Source organism: Salminus brasiliensis, chromosome 17 (genome assembly GCF_030463535.1).
Source record: "Salminus brasiliensis chromosome 17, fSalBra1.hap2, whole genome shotgun sequence".
Lineage (NCBI taxonomy): Eukaryota > Metazoa > Chordata > Actinopteri > Characiformes > Bryconidae > Salminus > Salminus brasiliensis.
In genome coordinates, this window is record NC_132894.1 from 16,206,481 (window position 1) to 16,230,826 (window position 24,346).

At 39.7% G+C, this 24,346-nt stretch overlaps 1 protein-coding gene across 1 annotated transcript in view; it reads right to left on the minus strand.

Moving 5' to 3' along the window:
- LOC140538535 (inactive N-acetylated-alpha-linked acidic dipeptidase-like protein 2) overlaps positions 1 to 24,346 on the minus strand; it is a 241,648-nt gene that overhangs the window by 6,508 nt on the left and 210,794 nt on the right. The window contains exons 11-12 of the mRNA XM_072661126.1: positions 14,445 to 14,538; positions 1,217 to 1,415 (exon numbers count right to left, since the gene is read on the minus strand). Of these exons, the coding sequence (XP_072517227.1) occupies positions 1,217 to 1,415; positions 14,445 to 14,538 (293 nt within the window). The remainder of the gene's footprint in view (positions 1 to 1,216; positions 1,416 to 14,444; positions 14,539 to 24,346) is intronic.

Consider the following 24,346-nt stretch of genomic DNA (forward strand, 5'->3'; position numbering starts at 1 on the left):
TTTATTTCTTTAATTTCAAACTTTGTTTCTTATTACGGCAGTGCCGATCTACTACATAACTAAAGCAGTGGACAGTTATAGAATATGATAATCTGATGTGTACATATTCACTGTGAACACTGAGACATTTATAAGTTATAAGGTGAACCTCAGTGTTACAAAGTCATGAGTGGACAAAAATCATACATACATGTATTGATTGAATAATGACTGTTAAATAATGCTGGCTGCCATATAAATGTGTTTTGAAAGCATAGAAGTCAAAGAGGACAAAAAAAATCTAGCTCATTTTACTCTGAGAAAAAAATCCACTATCTTCAGATGAAAGCGAAAATAAGAATGCAAACCTGAGAGTAAGTGGAAAAGAGAGAAAATGAAATATTCAAGGCAAGGCTCTCTCACTGACAGTCTTGTCTGGAGTGAATACATTTGACAGAAATGCAAATTGGCATCTCTGTCTCTGCAGCCTTGAGTAGTCACCCACAATAGACCACAGGGAAGTAATGTCATCATTCATTTTCTAACAAGAACTTGAAAGATCCTGTCTGAGTTGAGAATTAGTTGTGGCAATTTAACAACATGAAGTTAGAAAGAGCCCTTGTCAGCCGTCATAGTGAGCAAGAAATTTCAGAAGAAGAAGAAGAAGAAGAAGAAGAAAGAAAGCCCAAAATGTAATTAAAGTCCAAGAAGTTGTAAATAATCAAAACTTAAGCTCAGCAGAGTGGGCAGATGATGGATGAATGACATGGTTGTCACATTATGATCAAACAAAGAAGTGACTATTTGAAAGCTTTCAGTAGATTGAAGTAAACGTGAACATACAAAAAGTGTTGAAGCCTCTGTGCTGAACTACTGCATGACTACGTGCCCATCAAAATCCTTCAGTGCCATATTGATTCATTTAAAGCGCACCACCATTACATCTCCTCTCTTAAAAAATAACACATTTTATTCAGGTATTGGACAGTTCAGTCAGTCAATTATTGATTATCTAACTACATCTAAGAGTATCAGACATTTCTCCCACGCTTTCTTTCTACCGTTCTCTTTGAAACTTATGTGCCTTTATACATTATACAGAGCGTGGAGGACTGGCATGGTGCGAACACACAGGTACAGAAACTGTGTAATACCGAAGTAAATTTCAGTGTAAGTAACAATCAGTGGGAGTCCGTTACTGAATGTTATCAGCACGTACTCGCTGGCTAGAGCTTACCGTGAAAAGCCCAGAGGAGGGCTTGGAACAAGAAAGCTTTTCTCTAGGTCTCGTAGCACGTCGTTCAGCATGCGCACATGGGAAGGGTCTCGCTCTTTGGGGTCGTTGGCTGGGCGCATGATCTCAGACTGGAAGAAGCTAGAATTGTCTCTCAAAGAGGCTGCAGCGGCCAGGAGATCAGGTCTGCTTAAAGGGTTATCTGTAAAAGAAAGAGAGGTGGGAAACAGTCACTGCAGTATACCGTGTTGTCTTCCAGTGCTGGATGATGTTTTGCCACTACAGGTCCATTAAAAAAGGTTCTCTGTGTGTTCTTAAGTAAAGGCAATGGTTTTATATTGAATCATAATGAAAACAAAACTGAATGCATAGATCTTTGTCTTGTTAAATGGTTCTTTGCATGATATTCTCTTGGTAGATTGGTCCTGTAACAAGTAAGCACCAAAAAGGTTTATATATATATATGAAACATATAAAAACATATAAAACATCAAAATATAAACTGTTTTCCACTTAGAATATTCATTCACATTTAAGACATTTAGCAGACACTCTTATCCAGAGCGATTTACGAAAGTGCTAGATAGATAGACAGACAGATAGATAGATAGATAGATAGACAGACAGATAGATAGATAGATAGATAGATAGATAGATAGATAGATACTTTATTGATTACGAAGGAAATTTAGCCAAAATTGCTGATACAGTACAAATGCATACACACAGCACAGTTCCCATTGAAAAGTACTGCCAATAGAATGGGACAGCTACGCAGACAGACAGACAGACAGACAGACAGATAGATAGATAGATAGATAGATAGATAGATAGATAGATAGATAGATAAACTGACAGATAAATAGATAGATAGATAGATAGATAGATAGATAGATAGATAGATAGATACTTTATTGATTACGAAGGAAATTTAGCCAAAATTGCTGATACAGTACAAATGCATACACACAGCACAGTTCCCATTGAAAAGTACTGCCAATAGAATGGGACAGCTACGCATGAACCTATTGGCACCATACCTTATGCTTGGCATGGTCTATAGGGCTATAAAGCCCTCCAGCATTGATCTGTGGAGCAGTGGAACTGTGTTCTCTGGAAGGGTGGTGCTCCATTCAAAACATTTGGGATGAGTTGGGGAGTTGGGAATGACCTCAATAATGCTCTTGCTGCTGAATACAATCAAATCCTTGTTTAATTCTTTAACAACAGCAGGATAAACTATTTTTAAGAAGATTGATTTCAGAAGAAACAATACATAAGCAGGTATCGCAATACTTTATGTGGAAACAACAACAATAGAATACAGCATTTGATGAAAATAACAACTATTATGCTTTGGGTTGTATGGCACCCAGTGGCACACGATGCGCAGCATGGATAGATGAAAGAATAGATCCCGGAACATCAGCAAATTCTTGAGACACTAAGTCAAGAAACTGAAAGAAAAAACAAAAAAACAAAAAGAAAAACAAACACAGGCTTCTACAACAGAGCAATGATTAGTAACATATCACAGAATCCACCATAAAACAAGCTTAAGCTTTAACATCACTGAAAATCTGTGAATACATCTAAGAACTAGAAGTGTATGTTTCTTATTGTCTCTATATTGCTACTATTACACGTTCCAGCTGCTCTGCTAATGTGATGATAAAACTGTAATTAACAGAAGAAATGTGCTAAAAAGCATAACAAGCATAACAAGCATAAAAAGCATAAGCGTCCTGGCTGCTTATGACCACTCCCACCAGTGATTCAAGCCAGCCTTTTATCCAATTTCTCCCCATCTGCTCGGCTATTAGGCTCTCCGGCACGCCCCTCAGCACTGCACTTCACTTGCTGTTACTGTCAAGCGCTTTGACAGCATAAGTGTAGCCCCCCAAAAAAGTCGACCCAACTAAGTGAAACAGTCGGCTCTCCAAACCGCACTGGCTAATGCTTATTCACCACTTCTCTCTAGGCACCCAAACAATGACAAAGGATCAGCTCACCTTCACAAACCTCAAAACCGACTAACTAACTAACCAACGGTAATTATAGATGCTTGCGTTTTAGCCTTGTTAACCCGGAGAACCAGGAATACAAATGTACACAGGCTGCAAAGCAAAATGAGAAGGCAGAAACCAACAGCTCCTAATCTTCTGCTCGAGAGATTAGCCTTCGGTCGGAATGATTAAATGTATCTGCAAACAAACAGAGAAACAAAGTCGACAATTAATTCCATCTTTGTCTCAGCTAACTGTGTGTTTGTCATTTCTAACTATATTATACACTAATGAGTGTCATGTACGACAAATACAAAAACTGCATTGTAACTGAAATTAATGAAAAAATGTTGTTTGTGCAAAATATCAACAAATGAATTGCTAGAGTGCAGCAGGCTGGCTATTTGAGGACACAAAGACATCCAAATATTAATTTTTACTGACTGCACCAATCCATGCAGCTCATTCGCTTCGGCAGTGTCAGTGAACTGGAGTATAATAATGGCGTTGCTGGCATTAGGCTGGCTCTTTAGTGCAAATACACAGTTGGTTTGGTTGTTTTTCAGTAGCCAGAAATTTCAGGTTCTGTTCTGCTTGAATGTAATTAACCTTGGCTACTGTCAGACACTGTGCTCTATGGTGGGTGGTTCTGCTATGTGTGTGTGTGTGTGTATGTGCATCTGAAAGTGTGAGTGTGCGCGCGAGAGAGAAAGAGAGAGAGACAGAGAGAGGGAGAGCGAGAGAGATATGCCGGCGAGGCCTGGGCACAGTGAGCAGCATGACTGCCAGCCGCTGGAGAATATGTACTCGGTATGACTCTTCGGTGGAGAGAAAGAAAGCGAGGATAAATATAGCAGAGAGAAGCCGTTCCCATCCACAAACTTCCATGTCCCTCTCTTCAGGGAGAGCGGTGCTTATGAAATATGTGGAAGGACTGCTGTAATCTATCACCCATTCTGACATAGAGGGACGTGGAGGGACAGTGGTGCTGGCATGAGCCCAGCAGAGCTTTAGCTTTAACAAATGGAAGACGAAACTTAACACATCACACATGGGCCCGCTGCAAAGCAAAATGTGCGAAAGACCTCCACCAAGGACATGAGGGAGAAAAGAGAGATGCAGAAAGACAAAGCAGTGACAGCCTATGCAGCTGCAAGCGAAAATAAAAAAGGAAAAAAAGGGGCATGCATGTACATGCAAATGTAAGCTTTATTTAAAGCAGCGTTAGAAGAACTGAGTGTGCAAATATCCTTTCATTCTGCAAAGGTACTGCGAAAGGTCCATCTTGCTGGGTACCTTTGCATCTTGGCGCACACCTGTGCTTTCGTATTCACATGCAGCAGTGGTTCTCCATGCACACCATGTCCTGCACATTTCCCTGCCTAAAGGAACAGTCCAGCCTTTTGGTTTAGTTTTTTCCTGGGTCAGTGTTTTTCCTCTGGGGTGTACAAAACATGAAGCGCATGTTTCCGTAACAATACGGACACCTCAATTACCACTCTGAAACCCCATTGGCTTAAAAGACTTGTGGCCGAAGTTACCTACAGCTCTGCCAGCATCTGTAAATTGGCTGCAGCAGGTCTAAAAGTCTGAGAATAAAAGCACTGCTTTGGAAAATACAGCAACGAACAATTAAACCTATAAATAAATAAAAGCTAGAAAAGTGCATTTCCTCAAGGACACTTAAAATGGTTGTACAAATAAAAGGAGATCCCACTAACAGGCTGTTGCTTTTCCAAATGGTTTCAAATTCTGTTGATAGCTGGTGGCTATGGTGTTGCTAAGTGGTTGCTATGGTGGTGTTCAGTAATTGCTACGGTGGTGCAAGGGAATTCCAAAGGAACAACTGCTGCAAAGTGATTGCAATGGTATCCCAGCTGTTGCTAGCTGGTTGTCATGGTGTTGCTAAGTGGTTGATAGGTTGTTGCTGTGTTATCCAAGGCGTTTGCTATGGTGTTGTTAAGTGATTGCTACAGTGTTTCCTAGGTGATTCCTATGCTATCCCAGGTGGCTGCTATAGTGCTGCTAGAGTGTTTCTATGATATTCTAGGTGGTTGCTATGGTGCTGCTAAAAGGGGTTGCTGTGCTATCTCAGGTGATTGCCATGGTGTAAAGTGAACTATTCTGACAAACTGGAAATCAAAGAAAAATATTACCATCAATCAAAGGAAAAAAATATGAATAGAATCATAGCAATGGAAATATTCTCAGCATCTATTAAAAACAAATCTTAAACACCTGTTTAAAAAGACTCATACAGATCATACAGATCACACAGCTATACATATCCCACATATCTGGTGCCTCTACCTAAATGTTCCTGAGTCATACTTATTAACATGAATGCACATGCATGCCTACCCACACTCACACATATACACACAGACACACACACACAAATACTGTGGCAAGGATGCTGCTAATTGATTGTTATGGTGTTGCTCAAAGGGTTGCTGTAGTATCCCAGGTGGTTGATAAAGTGCTGCTAGGTGGTTGTTATGGTATTCCACTGTCTGAGGGTAACTAGTGTATTTGTATCATCATGAGATTTGTAGGGTGCATGAAAAACCCCTGCGTTACAATGGCAAGAAATTCGATACTGGTCAAAACTCTGCATACAAGCGTCAGTTACACAACCAGATTGAACAACCTGGTGTCAATACTTAAAAAAGTAGAGGGGAAAAGCATCAGTTATAACTCACTGTATTCCAGACTTCACAAGATACACATAATGAATGTATAAAAGCCTCTCAGTATAAAGGTTTTCACCTGGACCTATTATTATATGCAAATATTTTCCATAAGATACAAATCCCACTGTAAGGACTTGGTGTTTCAGAACTGTTGTTAAAGACAGTTGGACAGTCTAGTGTTGTTTTAGTAGAGGTAAATAATACTAATAATAGACATATAGAAGGGAATTCAAGTTGCAAGTTATATATGCAGTGAACACAGCGAAGCTTGCATACATGGGTACAGTTGTTTCTATGTCTCATTAATAAGGGCCTTACATCCTCATAAAAAATTGCTGAATTTGCTTATTATACAAACATTTGTATAATAAGCAGTGAGTTGCATATCCATTTATAACCTTAAAACACTGTAAGACATGATCCAGGTGTAGGTATCTGTCCACATGATAGTGCAGTAGTGCTGGGCATTATTACTCCAAATCAATATCACGATGAACTGAAGAATGAAGTGAATGATTATAAAGACTGCTCGAGTTGCTCAATCTTCCATGTCACAAACTGGATGGAGTGGAGTCATGTGACTACACAAGAGGCAGTATGTTTTTAAAGGGGCAGCCCATAAACACACAATGGGGTGAAAGTATTCACAGAATAATAATAATAATAAAAAAATAATGATCTATTAAAATATAATAATAATAATACACGTTTCTATATGTTCAGCTTTGTAGATTTACCAGGACAGATTTATTATGAATTAATTAAGGTGTGAATGAATTAAGGTTTTACCACAGTGGTGTTTACTATACAATGCTATACAAGACCTCTTGTATTACTTTCCCTAAGCAGTTCATATACTTCTTTTAACTTGCTTGTCAACAAATGCCTGTGAAAAGCTGTCCATGAGGGGGAGCTCATGTGATTTGAATTTATGACAGTGGTGATAAAAAAACTGGGAGCGGAGTTGCAAGAAAGACTCTATTTATACAATCTTCAGGAGGGGGAATGAGGTGCATCTGAGCCACATTATAGCAGTTAGGGCCTCCGTCTCAACCAAACCCAAGATGCTTAAGACAATCAAAACACTCCCAGTACAACTGAAACACTGCACAGTTTTAATAATCGCCGTGCAATTAGCAGATTCAAGTAGCCATAGTAAGCTAACAATGGATGCCTGCCACCACTGGGGGCAGCTGTAGCATAAAGGTTAAAGAAAAGTATGGGATCCTAAGGTCACAGAAGGTAACCCTCGACTGCTGTTCCCCTGTGCAAGGCACCCAACCTCCAATTGCTCCCCGGACTGCCTTGTGTGTGTTTACTGTCACAGATGGGTTAAATGTGGTGCTTCAGTTCTACTGTAGTGCTGTAAAGTGTGCCTAATCTTGAATATTTTTTGAAAACATAGTAGAGTTTCATTGTTTTAGCATGAAACTACAGAAACAAGCATCCAATATGAACAATTAAATGACATACATGCCTCATTCAGTTACTATTATATCTCAAATACACATGCCTATGTGGTTTCTGACACCATGTTATACTGTCAGAGTATAAAAACCAGATACAATTCAGGTTTTAAAATGTCTTTTGTTTTTATGCATTTTTAGACACCTTACATCATACTAGAAACTACATCAAGTCTAATACAACTATGGTTTAAGGAAAGGGTGTGATGATGTAAGCATGCAGTTTGCAAATGCTAACTGGTGGCTGTAAGCTTCCATTACTTGCTAGTTACATTAACTTCAGCACAAAAATATACTGGAAAACTGTACAATTGTTTATTTTTGGGTCAGACTCTTGCTCTAAAGTAATAATTCTAGCCACTCTAGCCTTCAAGGGATTCGGACTCTGAGGGCATTCTGTGAATAAGGGCCTCTTGAATTGGAAGTTCTATTTCAATACTTTGCCAGAGGAGCTCGTTTGACTGTACTGAGGTTGTGTGTAGTTTCTGCCAGGCTGAGTTTAGTAATCACCGGAGCGCATCCAGCATACAATATCACATGCAAGCTGAGCGCACATCTAATACTAACAGTGTAAGCTCTGGTGATACTTGACAGACCACACTTGACAGTGTACAGCAGAAAAGAGCACATACGTCAAACTCCAGCAAATTAACGGTAGCCACTGCTGAATGAATAGCCACAGCATGCTGGCAAATTTACCTGGTGGAAGACAAAGGTCTGTATGACATTATTTGGATTGTGCCCTCGAGAGCTACAGTTGCCACTGTAGTGTGAGAAGGTTTTACCACAGTGGTGTTTACTATACAATGCTATACAAGACCTCTTGTATTACTTTCCCTAAGCAGTTCATATACTTCTTTTAACTTACTTGTCAACAAATGCCTGTGAAAAGCTGTCCATGAGGGGGAGCTCATGTGATTTGAATTTATGACAGTGGTGATAAAAAAACTGGGAGCGGAGTTGCAAGAAAGACTCTATTTATACAATCTTCAGGAGGGGGAATGAGGTGCATCTGAGCCACATTATAGCAGTTAGGGCCTCCGTCTCAACCAAACCCAAGATGCTTAAGACAATCAAAACCCTCCCAGTACAACTGAAACACTGTACAGTTTTAATAATCGCCGTGCAATTAGCAGATTTGCAATCACATTAAGTGACCAGGTGCAAACTGGGTCTCAGACTCTGAGGCAACTACCAGGATTCCATTACAATTATATTCTGACTCATATGGTTGTCGGCACCTTTCTAAGTACAGGAAATCATGCTACAAGTATTTTATGGAAACCCAAACTAAGGGTAAAATCACAAACATACTCCTTAAATTATTGCTTATGTAGAGTCTACACAGGAAAAAACACAACGTGTCTTTTTAGCTGAAGATCTCATGCTGCTGCTGCTATTTAAAACACACCAAGCATCGTGTGTGTATGACTTAATTGTGCACAGTTCATTGATCTGCTCATAAATACTACTATTTCATGTACTGTTTCATCAGTTGAAGCAGCAAGCAGTCATATCTGATGTGAGGGGGAGATAGAGAAAGCCCAGCTGCCTGAAATTATTTATCTATCATGCTTCCCATCCCACATATTTATTTTTAACAAAAGCTCTAGTGAATTTAATTCAACCTGGTTGAGGTTGCACGCTAAAAGCATTTGCTCAGCGAGGCACTCATTCCATCTCAATCACTGCATCAGGCAGTATAGACACCTCAGTCTCGGCCACGGAAGCATGACCGCTAGGCGTATAATGAAAAAGGGATTGATGTGAAGTAACTCATGGCAGCGTCAAGGGGCTGTATGATTTAGGAATGATTTTAAGCAACCATCCCATGGCAATTCCTTTGCAGCAAATTGCAGATAACTCTTGAGTATATTAAACTCCTTAAACTGCAGCCTTATTATTCAGGTCTCAATCTTCAAATGATGGTTCTGACAAAATCAGATTTACCCTTCATCCCAAATGGAATCGGTCAGCCAAGACATGACTGGTGTCTGCTGAAGTTTAGCATTTATACAATGGGGGTATGACTATGCTTAGTCACTTCAACCTAAATAAATAGTTCATATGATAACAAGCAATTTAACTGGTTTTACTCAAATTTGAATTTACATTTACGGCATGTAGCATATGCCTTAAACCTTACTATCCAGAGCGATTTACAAAAGTGCTTCACTGTTTACTCAGAAAATACCTTTAGCTAGTTTGTATAGGCTAGAATTCAAAAGATACCTTTTAGCTTGTATACTACTGAATACAAAAGTCAGTATGGAGGCCATAATACTCAACATACACTGCACCTCTTGGAAGAGGTGGGTCATCAGTCAGCATTTGAAGACAGAAAGCGACTTCGGAAACCCATGGAAAGTTCATCCCATCACTTCAATGCCAGGACAGAAAAATGTCTAGATACTTGTCTTCCTGGATCTTAAGGGATAGTGGGATGAGCCGAGCCGTGCTTGAAGCTCTAAGGGCTCTTGGTACAGATGGGGTTGATCAGCTACAGGAAGCCAGTGAAAAGAACGCAGCAGAGGAGTTACTTGGCTGAACTTAGAAACATTGGCGACAGCCTGTACCGCCACGTTTTGGATCAATTGCAAGGGCCAAAGGTGAATGAAACAATCCAAAGTAAAGTTTAGTTCAGATGAACAAATGTGACATTTTAAGCAAATTCAAGCCTCAAAAATACTTTAAAGTATTTGTAATCAGGGATTACAGTGCAGCAACAATGTAGTAAGCTAACAATGGATGCCTGCCACCACTGGGGGCAGCTGTAGCATAAATGTTAAAAAAAAAGTATGGGATCCTAAGGTCACAGAAGGTAACCCTCGACTGCTGTTCCCCTGTGCAAGGCACCCAACCTCCAATTGCTCCCCGGACTGCCTTGTGTGTGTTTACTGTCACAGATGGGTTAAATTTGGTGCTTCAGATCTACTATAGTGCTGTAAAGTGTGCCTAATCTTGAATATTTTTTGAAAACATAGTAGAGTTTCATTGTTTTAGCATGAAACTACAGAAACAAGCATCCAATATGAACAATTAAATGACATACATGCCTCATTCAGTTACTATTATATCTCAAATACACATGCCTATGTGGTTTCTGACACCATGTTATACTGTCAGAGTATAAAAACCAGATACAATTCAGGTTTTAAAATGTCTTTTGTTTTTATGCATTTTTAGACACCTTACATCATACTAGAAACTACATCAAGTCTAATACAAAGGAAAGGGTGTGATGATGTAAGCATGCAGTTTGCAAATGCTAACTGGTGGCTGTAAGCTTCCATTACTTGCTAGTTACATTAACTTCAGCACAAAAATATACTGGAAAACTGTACAATTGTTTATTTTTGGGTCAGACTCTTGCTCTAAAGTAATAATTCTAGCCACTCTAGCCTTCAAGGGATTCGGACTCTGAGGGCATTCTGTGAATAAGGGCCTCTTGAATTGGAAGTTCTATTTCAATACTTTGCCAGAGGAGCTCGTTTGACTGTACTGAGGTTGTGTGTAGTTTCTGCCAGGCTGAGTTTAGTAATCACCGGAGCGCATCCAGCATACAATATCACATGCAAGCTGAGCGCACATCTAATACTAACAGTGTAAGCTCTGGTGATACTTGACAGACCACACTTGACAGTGTACAGCAGAAAAGAGCACATACGTCAAACTCCAGCAAATTAACGGTAGCCACTGCTGAATGAATAGCCACAGCATGCTGGCAAATTTACCTGGTGGAAGACAAAGGTCTGTGTGACATTATTTGGATTGTGCCCTTGAGAGCTACAGTTGCCACTGTAGTGTGAGAAGACATGTCTTAAACTAGTTTCATCTATTTTACAAATCAATCTTTTAGTCTGTGAGGGACAATTGAGCCATTCATCCACCGATCTTCTTATCCACTTCTTCCTGGTGAGGGTCACTGTGGGTCTGGAGCCTACCCGGAATTACTGGCTGCCTGGCAGTGTACCACATACAGTCATTCACTCACACCTAATGGGAAAATTTAGCATGGCCAAATTACTTTTCGTGTGTTTTTGGAAGGCGGGAGGAATCCCATGCAGACACTGGAAGAACACACCACAGAACTCCTTAGAGACGCTTCATAGCCTCACATTTAAGAACCTTACTAACTCAAACACAATTTACATTGTTTTCCACTAAACCAATGAATGATTCATAGGACGTAATAAAAGTTATTTTTATTTTGAGAAACCTTCTCATGCCGATTCCCATGAATAAAATTTCAACGCATTCTTTCTCATGCTTTACACGACTACATAATACTAGCCTCTTGTACTAGTATGAGCTGAGCAGCTGCCGTAGCATCCGTGCATGTCTGCGTGTGCATGTTTGTGTTGTGTGTAGGGGAGGTGATGATATATTAATACCGTACAGTTTTACAGCTTCGCAGGCTGTCTTCATGAGACAGGATTATGTGGCAATTATGCTCCTCACCTGTCCTGCTCCATGTCTGCATGAATATTTAACGTCAGAGGCACACATGGCGGCGGTCTGCGAGGGAGAACGACAGACTCACTCTCTGTTACTCTCTCCACAGAATGAGAGGTGACAGTAACGGATACCTGAGGGCCTCTGCATAATAATTTAATGTTATTGGAAGCAGCAGAAATTCAGCCCCGGCAGTCAGGTCTCTAAAAATGCAGAGGGGCATTCGCAAATGAAAGGCAGGCCAGAGCTCATTAGAACCCTTGGGTTTCTCTTGATGAAGTTGTCTTACAATTTAACGTACACATCACTTTTATTTTATGCCTTTTTTGGCTCAAGCTAATCTAAGACTCCCTGTGCTAAAACGGCTGGGAGCAAAAGGCAATTTGGTCTGATAATCCTGCTCGTTTGGAATGGCGCTGGCTAACAGAAATACCCTCATTTGAATCTCACAAATGCAGAAAACGAAGTTGTATTGCAGCGCCTCAGAAGGTGTGATGGAGCAATCAATAAGCGCCCAAACACATGATCTCCCACTATTTTATCTGCCTGGGGAGACAAGAGGGACTACTGTGGCTTGCAAATACTGCTGCTGTGAGCTATAACCCTACACAACCATCAAAGACACCGAGCATGCACAGGGCTTTGGGCCCTGGCCAGTCCCTATGGCAACTGAGCCGTATTCATAAGTATTGATGATAAAACTCTCCATACGCTTTGCATTCTGGATGAAATCACAAGGCAATGGTGCATAATAGCCATGAACAATGTGTCCGAATTTTAAAAACACAGTTTACACATATTTATCAAGGCTGTTTAAAAAGCATTAAAATGCTTTTCTCTAGTCTAAGTCTAAGCTGTGATTTTTTTGGTTAGCTGCTCACCTTTACAGTAAGAAATGGAGCATGACAGGCACACTTATTTAGGTGCTTTGCCACATATTATTTTTAACATTTGGAATATAGTGAAAAAAGAAAATTACAAGTAAAGTGGCATATATTAATGACTTATTAAAATCAGAAATTTATTTTTGAGTAAATTACTATTCAAACATCATAAATACGATGTACCTTTTGGTCTAGTTCAGCAAACGCAACCTCAGTCATGGGAAAGAGTGCTGACTTAACTCCCTCCACAAGCCACAGAAGGTCACTGCTGAAAAAGCTGTCTGTACAGTCCTTTATCAAAATATATTAATGGAAAGTTGTATGGAAGGGGAAAATGTGGTAGGAAAAGGTGCACATGTGAAAAGGATGACCACAGCCTTGAGAAGACTGTTAAGAAAAGTTGATTCAAGACCTTGGACTGAGGCTGGTGCCATCACATACAGACATCTCCACATCTGGCACAAACTGCCAGATTCCCAATGTCAAGCCACTCCTGAACCAGAAACAACAGAAGCTACAGAAGTCTAACCTGGGCTAAAGAGAAAAAGAACTGGACTGTTGCTCAGTGGTCCAAAGTCCTCTTTTCCAGATGAAAGTAAATGTTGCATTTCGTTTGGAAATCAAGGTTCTAGAGGCTGGACAAAAAAGTAAAGAGGCACAAAATCCAAGGTATCTGAAGTCCAGTATGAAGTTTCCACACTCTGTAATGGTTTGGGGTGCCATGTCATCTGCTGGTGTTGGTGCATTGTGTTTTATCAAGTCTAAAGTCAATGCAGCCGTCTACCAGGAGATTTTAGAGCACTGCATGCTTCCATCTGCTAAAAAGCTTTACGGAGATGCCAATTTCCTTACACAGCAGGACTTAACACCTGCCCACAGTGCCAAAACTGCTACCAAATGGTTTGCTGAAAAATTCTAACTGTCTGAGAGACAGGAAAAAATGAACAAAAAAGAACTTTTTTTCCACAATATACTAATTCTTTGAGATGCACTCGTTTCATAAAATTTATTTCATGTATTCCGGAATTTTTTTGTTAACTACACACAGATGGTTATGGTGCATTTAAGTCATAATAATTATTAGCCTCTGTTTTTTAATATCTTAAATTCCCAGGCTTGCTATGTCTTAAAGACTATTTTAAATCACACATGGTAAACATGTCACTTGCTAGCTGCTGTATACTCAAATTTTTATCATTTTAATTAGTGTAGCCTTTTAACCAGCAGCATACAGCACATTGCACTGCAGCAGTAATTAGGCCCGGGCGATGATTAGATGATGTAATTGCAAATTGGTGATGATCAATGATTGGTGCGATTATTCTTGCTGAAAATCCTGATATTTTAACAAGATGTTTATATTTGTGATGTTTATTTTTGGCCAGCGGTAAAATGAGGTCAACCCACATATGGGAAAACACAAACATGGACAGAAATCACTATTCACTTCACCAGGGATACGTGACTTGTGTGTTTTGTGAAATATCTAGTGCTGTGGCAGGGCTCTGTGTTGCTTCTCTTTATAATGAAGTGACCACAAAGAAAACAATGCTGAGACATTTGTACATTATAGGAATTCTCTGATTAATCAACTGGCAAAGCAGTGGCTTAATTACTGGATCACTACAGTAATCAATACTGACAGCCCTACAACATATAAAACATGCAACTGTAGCAGAACATAAAACGGGAGGTGCAGAACATGTTGAACTAGACAGCTATGTTACCTTTGAGTTTATTCTGAATGTCCAGCGCTATGTCCAAGGGGTAAAATGGAAGGACGGGATCAGTGCTGAGACGGAGGATGGCCTCTGCTGTCATCTAAATCAATAAAAGACAAGAAAAGAACATAATAATGGATGTCTAGCGCTGTTTAAGTTCTGTGACCTTTAAAATGATAAAAGCACATTATTGAGCAAAAATAAATCTTCACCAGACTGGAGTTATTACTGTGGCTTTACTGTACTAGAATTTCACTTTTGTTTAAAGACGGGTCTTGTTTCACAGTAATCAAAGCATGCTCGCGTGCAGTGAATGATTTTTAACTCAAACCACACTAAAATATAACAAAGTTGAAGTTGAATTTTAGACACTCAAATTTCTCATTTCTTAAAAGCACCATGAGTAAGAAATAATTAACAAACATGTCTAGGTTTGTATGGGTCAGTGGTCCAAAGTCCTCTGTTTCCAGATGAAAGTAAATGTTGCATTTTGGAAATCAAGGTTCTAGAGGCTGGAGAAAAAGTGAAGAGGCACAAAATCCAAGGTGTGATAGTTTGGGATGCCATGTCATCTGCTGGTGTTGGTGCAGTCCAAAGTCAATGCAGCCGTCTAACATTTTTCTCCTGTAAGACAGGTACTACACTGGCGGCATTTGGAGGGTTTGGTCCAGTTGTCCTTGCTGTGCCCCTTCATCGATCCCTCCCCGTCCCTTGGGCCCAGGCTCATGCTGTTGGTCAGTTCCAAGGCTCTACTCCAGCACCTGCTGATCACATCCATTTCATTGCAGCACAGCAACATCTGTTACAGGCTATTCCTGGGCCCTGATCTACTAAAGATGTTTAATTCATTCATGCACATATGCAGCACACACATATGCTCTGCATGATATATAGTGTGTGTGTAAGAAGACAGGCAGCCCAATTTATTTGACCATTTGATGTCCCCAGACTTCTGTGGAACTTCTGACCCTTTTCTGCACCTGGGTCAGAGGGATTTGTGTGGGAGGCAGTATAATGTGTATGTGTGTGTGTCTCTCTCTCTCTGTGTGTGTGTGTGTATGGCTCATGGCTCAGAGAGCTGAACCTAGCCAACCCTGTCAGCCCTGAGGCTGGACTACTCTGACCTCCCCTGACAAAACTGAACCTTTCTCAGGCAGTGGAATGGGAGCCCATATCTTTGAAAAGAAAAAAAAAAGCTTTTTCTTGCTTTACTATTCAAACATAACTTTACACATTATTACACTACACATTTTTGTTATTTTATTTGTTGTATTAATAAAATATTGAAACATTTAAACATCTGCTTTACATGTTGTATTGACAGATTCAAGGTTTTTCTTCATGGCAGAAAGCTTTCAATAGTTTTCTTTCTACAAAGCAAGGCTGTATACAGAGCAGTAACTTTTCATGAAAATCTAATCATAATAAAAAAATCTCCTCTTACACATGTTATGGATTTAAAAGTAAGTGTCAGTACTTTTCAGCTGGCGTCAGTGAGTTGCGAGGGATAAATAAAAAAAGAGTAAATTAAGTTATCCTTACTACTCAGCCCATTATATCGGCTACACTGACCACATAGGAGCACTGTGCCGTTCTATAATTACAGACTGTAGTCCATCTGTTTCTCTGCATGCTTTGTTAGCCTCCTTTCAGCCTGTTCTTTAATCAACACATGCAGTGACACTGACAAAGCGGTGGGATGTTAGTGTGTGTTGTGCTGAAATGAGTGGACCAGAGACAGCAGTGCTGCTGGTGTGTTTAAACACTGTGCCCACTCACTCTCCACACTATTAGGCCCCTTCTACTTAGTGGCTCCACCTTGCAGAGCTTTTGCATCTGTTGTGGCACAGTTTGTATTGGTCATCCTCTAGTCCTGCTAGACGCTGTCCACAGGATGCCTTTGGCTTGATATTTCTGGTTGGTGTTTAAACACTGTTTGATCCACTCGTACCACTCGTCTTTCTGAAAGAGATAAAGTTTTGGAGGAAATTTTTTTGGTTGTTAGAAAATGTGATTTAACTTTAGATTGTATTTAGGTCTGTTTTTGCCAGTAGGCTGCTTCGTTGACATCAATTTGACATTTTGTGTTCATGTGTGGATGGAGAGAATTATTAGATGTGCCACAATACCTTTCTAAGTTATAGTCAGCAATATGGAACAGATGTCTGCAATTGACATTGTAATGAAAAAAGAAGTCTCTCAGAGCAAAATACACTGGTGGGGTGGTCGAACTCAGAAGCAGAAGCAGAATGATTTCAAGGAAGGGCAGGATTTTTCCCAAACAGTGAAACTAGTTCACGTTCTGATTCAGCAAGATATTAATATTAATATTTATACACTTAGTCACACTGTGAGGATTGGGGTTGAAATTCTGCAGGACTTTTAGCTAGCACAGTTAAAGCACTGTGTGAACCTGCAGTGTCAAAACAAACAGTGAACATGAACACTTTTCATGAACAGGTTTATTGGGGCTTACAGAGGCTCCATGCAGTTCTGAAAGTTACTTTAGTCAATACGTGGCCCTGTTTTTTATGTGGTTTAAGGAGACATGTGTAGAAGGTTGGAGTAGCGTGTTTAAGGAGACATGTGCAGAAGGTTGGAGGGATGGTGGGTCGAGCCGAGCCATACTTAAAGCTCGAAGGGCTCTTGGTGAGGATCGGCTTTTGACCATTGCCATCAAGTATGGAGAGGCTGGTCCGTTTTTGGCTTTGTAGGCCAGTGTCAGGGTTTTGAATCTGACGCGGGCAGCTACAGGAACCCAGTGAAGGGAACGCAGCAGTGGAGTGACATGGCTGAATTTAGGAAGAACTTTCAAGACATGTATAGATGGTTGGAGTAGCGTGTTTAAGGAGAAGTGTAGAAGGTTGGAGTAGCTTATTTCAGGAGACATGTATAGATGGTTGGAGTAGTACGGTTAAGGAGACATGTGTAGTAGGTTGGAGTAGCTTATTTCAGGAGACATGTATAGATGGTTGGAGTAGTATGGTTCAAGGAGACATGTGTAGAAGGTAGGAGTAGCTTATTTAAGGAGACGTGTAGAAGGTTGGAGTAGCTTATTTAAGGAGACGTGTAGAAGATTGGAGTAGTACGGTTAAGGAGACGTGTAGAAGTTTGGAGTAGCATATTTAAGGAGATGTGTAGAAGGTTGGAGTAGCTTATTTAAGGAGACATGTGTAGAAGGTTGGAGTAGTACGGTTAAGGAGACTCGTAGAAGGTTGAAGTAGCTTATTTAAGGAGACATGTGTAGAAGGTTGGAGTAGTATGTTTCAGGAGACATGTCTAGAAGGTTGGTGCGATGTGTTTCACAAGACTTTCAGGACACATGTATAAAGGGCTGGTGTAGGGTAGGGTTTCAGGAGACATGTGTAGAAGGTTGGTGTAGTGTGTTTCAGGAGGCTTTTGGGAGACATGTGTAGCAGGTCGGACAAGTGTGTTTCTGGAGACATCAAGTTCAAGTTGTACATGTGTAGAAGGCTGGTGTAGGGTGTCCCAGGAGTCTTTCAGGAGGCGTGTAGAAGGTTGATATAGTATGTTTCAGTGGCAAAATGTGAAGAAATCTAATGTAGTGTCTGTAAAGTCCCAGCTTACAACTGCAGGGGAGAGGCACAACTCAAAAAGGTTGAGGACCAATGTCTTACACATAAATCACTCCTTTCACAGAGTATCAACCCAAAGGTATAAAGAAATCCTACCACTCTGTTTCTTTGATCTTGCCAACACTGCTGCTAAAAACAGTGTGCCATTAAGGGAGTATGGTCTACAGATCTTCTTATTTTTTTCTTTGTTTAATGTAGTTGCAATTTTTATGTGACTTACTAATTCACATGCAGTGTAAGTAGGACTACTGTGGGAACCAATAAAAGAGGGAGATTTGAGCATTGATTTGAGCGGAGTGAGTAATAATATCAGCCAGCGTATTCATCACAGCTGCACAGAATAAGCCTGTAATTTCTTATTTATGGCCTTATTTTTGGAACTGCTCTCAGGCTCTTTCTCTTGAGAAGGTGTCAGGAATCACATGACCTGGAATAGGCAATAGGAACACGAGATCGTAACTATGCCAAGTGACAGAACATATAAAGAGACACAATGATTTCTTGACTGGAATGGAAATGCAGGAAATTGCAGAACTGAAATGTGTTCCTAAACGTGCCTTCATCTCCTCGTGTCTGTTGTCATGTCTACAGCTGTGGTGGCAAACAATTTTGGAGATGCATTTGTTGTCTATTGCTGCTGCTTTATCAATGTGAGCAGGGGTTTCATATGTCATGCAGACATGAAAATCAACATAAAATCAACAACAAAAATGACAAAGACCTCCACATTTGCAAAAGCCATCACAGAACAGAGCACAAATGATTCCGGATGCATCATTTCTGCATGGTCACATTCTGAAGCAGTCGTATATTGTCTGTAAAGCAATTCTAGCCTATTAAGATTTAAACGTAATGAATCTTTATACAATTCCTTCAGTTCTCAAGGTTCCTTGCCTACCGGTTCCAGCTGACTTGGCCGTGTGTTATTGTGTATGTGTGTACACTGCTGGCTTTCCAGACCATGGCAGAGCACTGCAGGGCTTTGCAGGAGAATATATTTGAGTATATTAGAGGAGTTAAGGGAGCAGAAGGAACATTCATTAAAGCATCTGGCGCTTATTGACAGCAGAGGGCTCCCTTGGAGAAGCTTAGCCTGGCTGACAGAGTGCTGAATACTAACTCAGCAGCAGATAGAGGCAGAGAAGGAGGGGTTGGAGGGGGGGGGGGTAGAAACAGACAGACTCAGGCTTAAGCTGGGCTCAAGTATGCTGAGGGGGCTTGTCTCTCCTGCTGCATTATCTTTTTCTGGGGTCACTGCTTAGAATGGCTCTGTTGAATGCATGGTGGAATGAGCTGCAGGAAGGGGTCTGGACATGTAGATGCTGGATGTGTTGATGTCTGGATGTTTTATGCATTGGACTTTGGACTAGCTGGATAGTTTCAATGTATGAAGCAGAACTGGCTGGGAGTAAAGAACAAACGACAAACCTAAACCATCACGATCCCCCACATTGTAATCTGCCTGGTGCAAATGCTTCTTCTGCTATGGCACAGAGTCAAATATGCAGAAAGGCATCTTTTCTAATTTGTCTTGGGTGAGTGTGAATGGGAATTGTGCACAAAAGTACATGCACAGAATGCATCTTTTGAAAGCTGTCTTCAGCGCGGCCTAATGCATATGAAGAGTGCATTCAATCCCGTCCTAATGCATTTGAAGGACATATGCACTTTTGAGTGCATATTCAAGCACCCTGAATGGAATGAATAAGTCTTTTAGCACAACAATGCCGCTTTCAGATCATTCTATGTGTTTTCTATGTGTTTTTATTTGAAGAATATAGCATTGCATAGATAGGGCTCAGCTGCATAACAGACTTTATGGTACAGTCGCACTTAGGCTAGAGATGCTTCTTACTAGTCACAGTAAGTTATTCAACAGAAGTAAACGGATAAGCAACTGATTTCTCTGACCCAAAAGGCACTCCCAAGATCGTCTTTCTGAAAAGAGTACGGTGTAAAGCCAGGATCTTTCTGATGCATTTTTTCCCCCCGATTGAAATGCATGGGCTGTATTTTAACCGCACCCCCACCCCTCCACACACATACACACAACCCCCTTCACACACAGACACATCAAAGCCGTCTTTGTGGCTTCTGATTTTGCAAGTGGCCTATTTAGTCTACTGATGGATCTGTACCATTCAGCAGAGCCACACCAAGATGAAAGACTACAAATTACATTAATTAGGCTTTCGCAAAGTGTCCCTAATCAGTGAACTCAAGGTAACACTGTCACCAAAGCAACAGTGCACTAAGTTTTAGGTGAATGTTGAATAAAAGTAGAACAAAAAAAAGGAAAAAAGGGGTGCTAGTTTCTCAACAGGTTCCTAAGACAAATGAAAAACATCTTAAAAACCAAGTGTGCTTCCTTTCATTTTCAGATATCTGATATTGTCGATTGTCCTCCAAAGAAATAAAAAAAAAAAAATTCAGCACACTGACTGAAAGAAGAAAATATATCTGCAAGCATTTGTCTTTGTGGGAGTTGATCAAAAGAAAAACCTGCATGAAATTATAATTAACTGAGAATGACAAAAAAACAGAAAAGAAAGTCTTTAATTCCCTAAACAACCAACAAAAACGACAGATGCTTTTCAGCTAGCATTTGCTGATGTGTCATCAGAATTAAAATCCATTAAAAGGAATCCAGTCAAGTTACTGAGAGAGTCTGACTGTTCTGAGCAGAAGTTTTACTAGGCAGAAGCTTTCAGAGAAGTTTGGTTTTAAAGATGTATATTTATTTACTGTTTAAGTACATAGTAAACAAGTTGATACTCTAACTTCCCATACATTCAGTTCTTTATTTAAGAAGGTCTGTAGATTTTACCCTAATAAATACATTAATTAACCTTTATTACATTTTTACGGCCACAGTTTTATACATCATTTGGAACCAGTTTCCTAGACAGGTTAAGGCTAAGGCTAGACTAAAACAATTCCCAATGGTAATGCCTAGTATCAACTATGCACAGAATTGTTGAAACCTAATCTTTCATTGTAGCTGTTCATGATAAGGAGGTACAGATCATTAAAAAAAATGAAGCTACAATTCATAAATGTTGTAAATAAATGCTTAATGAAAAATGTCACATTTAAAAATGATTAAGCATTTATTTAATATCTTGATACACAGTAAAAAAATGGTCTGTTCAATCTAATAAAAATAATAATAATTATTAAGTCTAGTAGTAACACAGAATTGAACTGGCTTTATTCAACTCAAATGCATACTTTAAATAAATAAATATTTTATTTTAAGGATTTACTGAAGCTCAATAAACCAAGTTCAATGGCTTTTTAGCACTCAAACTAATTCTTAGGCTAAACAAATGAACCACTCTTATTTTTTATAAAAATATATAATAACTAAAAAAGAGGACCTCTAAAATTTAATTTTGATGTTATAATATATATTAACATATTTCATGTTCATACTTTTATGAAGACATTCTATTATACAGCATTAAGGAAACTGCATTTATAATGCTTTTATTATTTGAACATCACTGAGTAAATAGTTAATGGTAAATGGTAGCATTTGTTAATGTGTAAGTAGCAATATTTACTTGCATAAGAAACAAAATGACCTCTCGTTAACAAACTAGCCTATTCGACAATGATTAAAACCCCCTGAAAATGCCAAAAGTGTCAGAAAGTGTCAAAGTCTTGCTGTGCTGTGCTCTAGTCTGCGAATTCTATGTTTACTCATATTACTTATCTGAAAGTTTCCCTGCATAATTGGCTGTGAAATATCTATACACTGAGAACAAGTCAGGCCTAAGGGCAGCTGTAAATGTTCACTGTACTAAAACAAAATGCAATGATGCCCACTTACATTTCCTTTTAGCCTTCCTTCGAGCTACACCAGGCTGTAAGTATTATGGCATTGCATGGTAATTGTCACTAATGAGCAGTGGCCCTGTGATCTGTGCAGTTGGATAATTAGTGGGTAAAGAAAGCACATTACCAATGTTTTAACCACTGTTTAATTCAGTCAATCCAAAAACAAGGCAGTGGAGCTGCCATTTCAGGTTGACTGACAGGCCATGTAGCCAATTCACCACTGCAAAAAGTGAAACGGCATAAAGTTAAATTATATTGAACGCTGCAAAGAATGTGAAATACAAACACAGGATATAAGGCAACTGTGGTCGAGTGTATTATTTAATGACAAGCATCTGGTGGATGCAGGGACTAATTAAGCTATCCATTATAAAGTTTTCCTAACTTACAAGCCCACAGTTTTACACCTGGTATAGGCATGTTTCTTCTATTATTAAACACTAATTAAGGTACTGCATATACTTTCTGACAGAGCAGGCGTTCAATTAGTTTGGTCCGATTGAAATCCACACTTTATATTACATCCATATACAACAGCGACTTGTGGCTATAGCACATTTAAAACTGGTGTGCTTACAGGTAGACAACACACCAGTGGGGCATTACATAAATACTGCTGATGAGAGAACAGCCTTGTTATGCAACAAATCTCATTCACGTCTGCAGCTATTGTGTAATTGCCTTATAATCTGACAATAAAAACTAAAACAAACAAATAATTAGGCACCCAGGACCAGTGCTGGATGGATATTTAAAGGCCAGCTCGACAAACCAACTGGCAAATATCATGCGTTTTCGAGAATCTCCTGCAGAAACATCTGCTGTATGCTTTAAAGCCGGGAGAGCACAGAATTTGGTTGGATGCCAGAACTGCTATCAGACTTCTCTTTCTGCCGCCTGCTTCAGAGAGGAGGCTGGTATTAAAGGGATCAAATGCACTTTATGGTTTTCTGTGAAACATATGGTCCAGTGACAAATTCTGAGCATGTCACAGGACGGGAAAGGCGATGTGCACACCGTCTGCAGGCGCAGAGAGTGCGTTGTGCTGCCAAAAAGCATGCCAGTACTAATACCTCAAAATCTGGAAGAAAAATGGCTGTTTTTCACAAAACAAGTTCTGCTTCACTAAAGCTTTGGAGGACAATCACAGCAAAGCAAACCTCAAATAATGAAAATGCAGACTACACAGCGACCAAGTGCAAGATGTTCTTTTGCTGACCGGGTTTTTGGTGCCAATGCTGCCTACTCTGATGATGATAGAGACACTGTGGGCAAAAAAAAAATTTAAAACTGTTTAATAAACATAACCGATGATCCCAGCAGTCCTGGACACCATTTGAGAAATCATAAGACAACAACAACAACAAAAACACACCTCCCTTTGGGCTGCTAATCATATGTACCACATTAGTTTGCTCTCATGTTACACTAAGACCAGAAATCCTCATCCAGTCACTGTCCAGAGATCACAATGCCAATGATGTGATTTCACCTGTCTAGTCTCACCTATTGTCTAAACCCACTAATGGTGCAGAAGTTTTTTGTCATTCAAAAATAAAACAAACGAGTAAAAGTGATTATAATTAGCTTCTTTTTATTGTTGCACAGGCAAGAGTGGGAGGGTGATAGCCAGAACATAGTCTGAGATACACAAAATCAGCCACCGTCTATTTTCGAAATGTCAGAAATGCAACATCACTGGACAGCTTAGCACACTTGGAACTGCCAAATTCTTGCCCATTTAGATTGAGAAAGGCAAATTATGCTTTCTTGGATTGCCCAATAAAAAAGGGCAACGCTTAGACAGTTGCACCACTCAGGGGATGTTGACAGCTCAGTGGCCAAAAGAAAAAACAGATTTTTTGACTTTTTTGACTTTTCCCAAAACATACTGAGCCTATTAAATCAGAACAGTCTTGCAATATGAAAAGTTGCATGTTGGATTCTTGGTTTCTTTTTAAGACTCTGACCTCAGATTTTACCAGCAAGTCTACTCTGGTTTTCAAAGGCAGCTTTTATAAACTCTCTCTAATCAAAAAATAATCAAAAGGAAAAAAGACTTGCCTTCAATTAGTATACAATGCGACTACCAGTCTGCTTATGAGCACCAAAGAAAAAGAGACCCCATTACCCATTTTAGCCTTTCTCTACGGACTTCCTGTTCATTACAGGATCCAATTTCAGATTCTTTTATTTGTTGTTAAAGCTTTTAATGGGGTGTGCCTTTCTAATGTGGACTTGCTCAACCCTCACTCTGCTCCAAGGTCTCATAGGTCCTTCTTTTTTATGCATCTGCATTTTGTCATTACTGATTAGTTTTTATTTTATCTGTATGTTAGCTGTTTTTATCAGGTTTTGATCTTTCATATATTCAAATTTTCAGTCATATGTCAATGTTAAAATACCCCTCATCAAATTACATTCTGCTGATTTCCCTTGTGAAAAATAGTACAGAGAGTGCACAGCTAC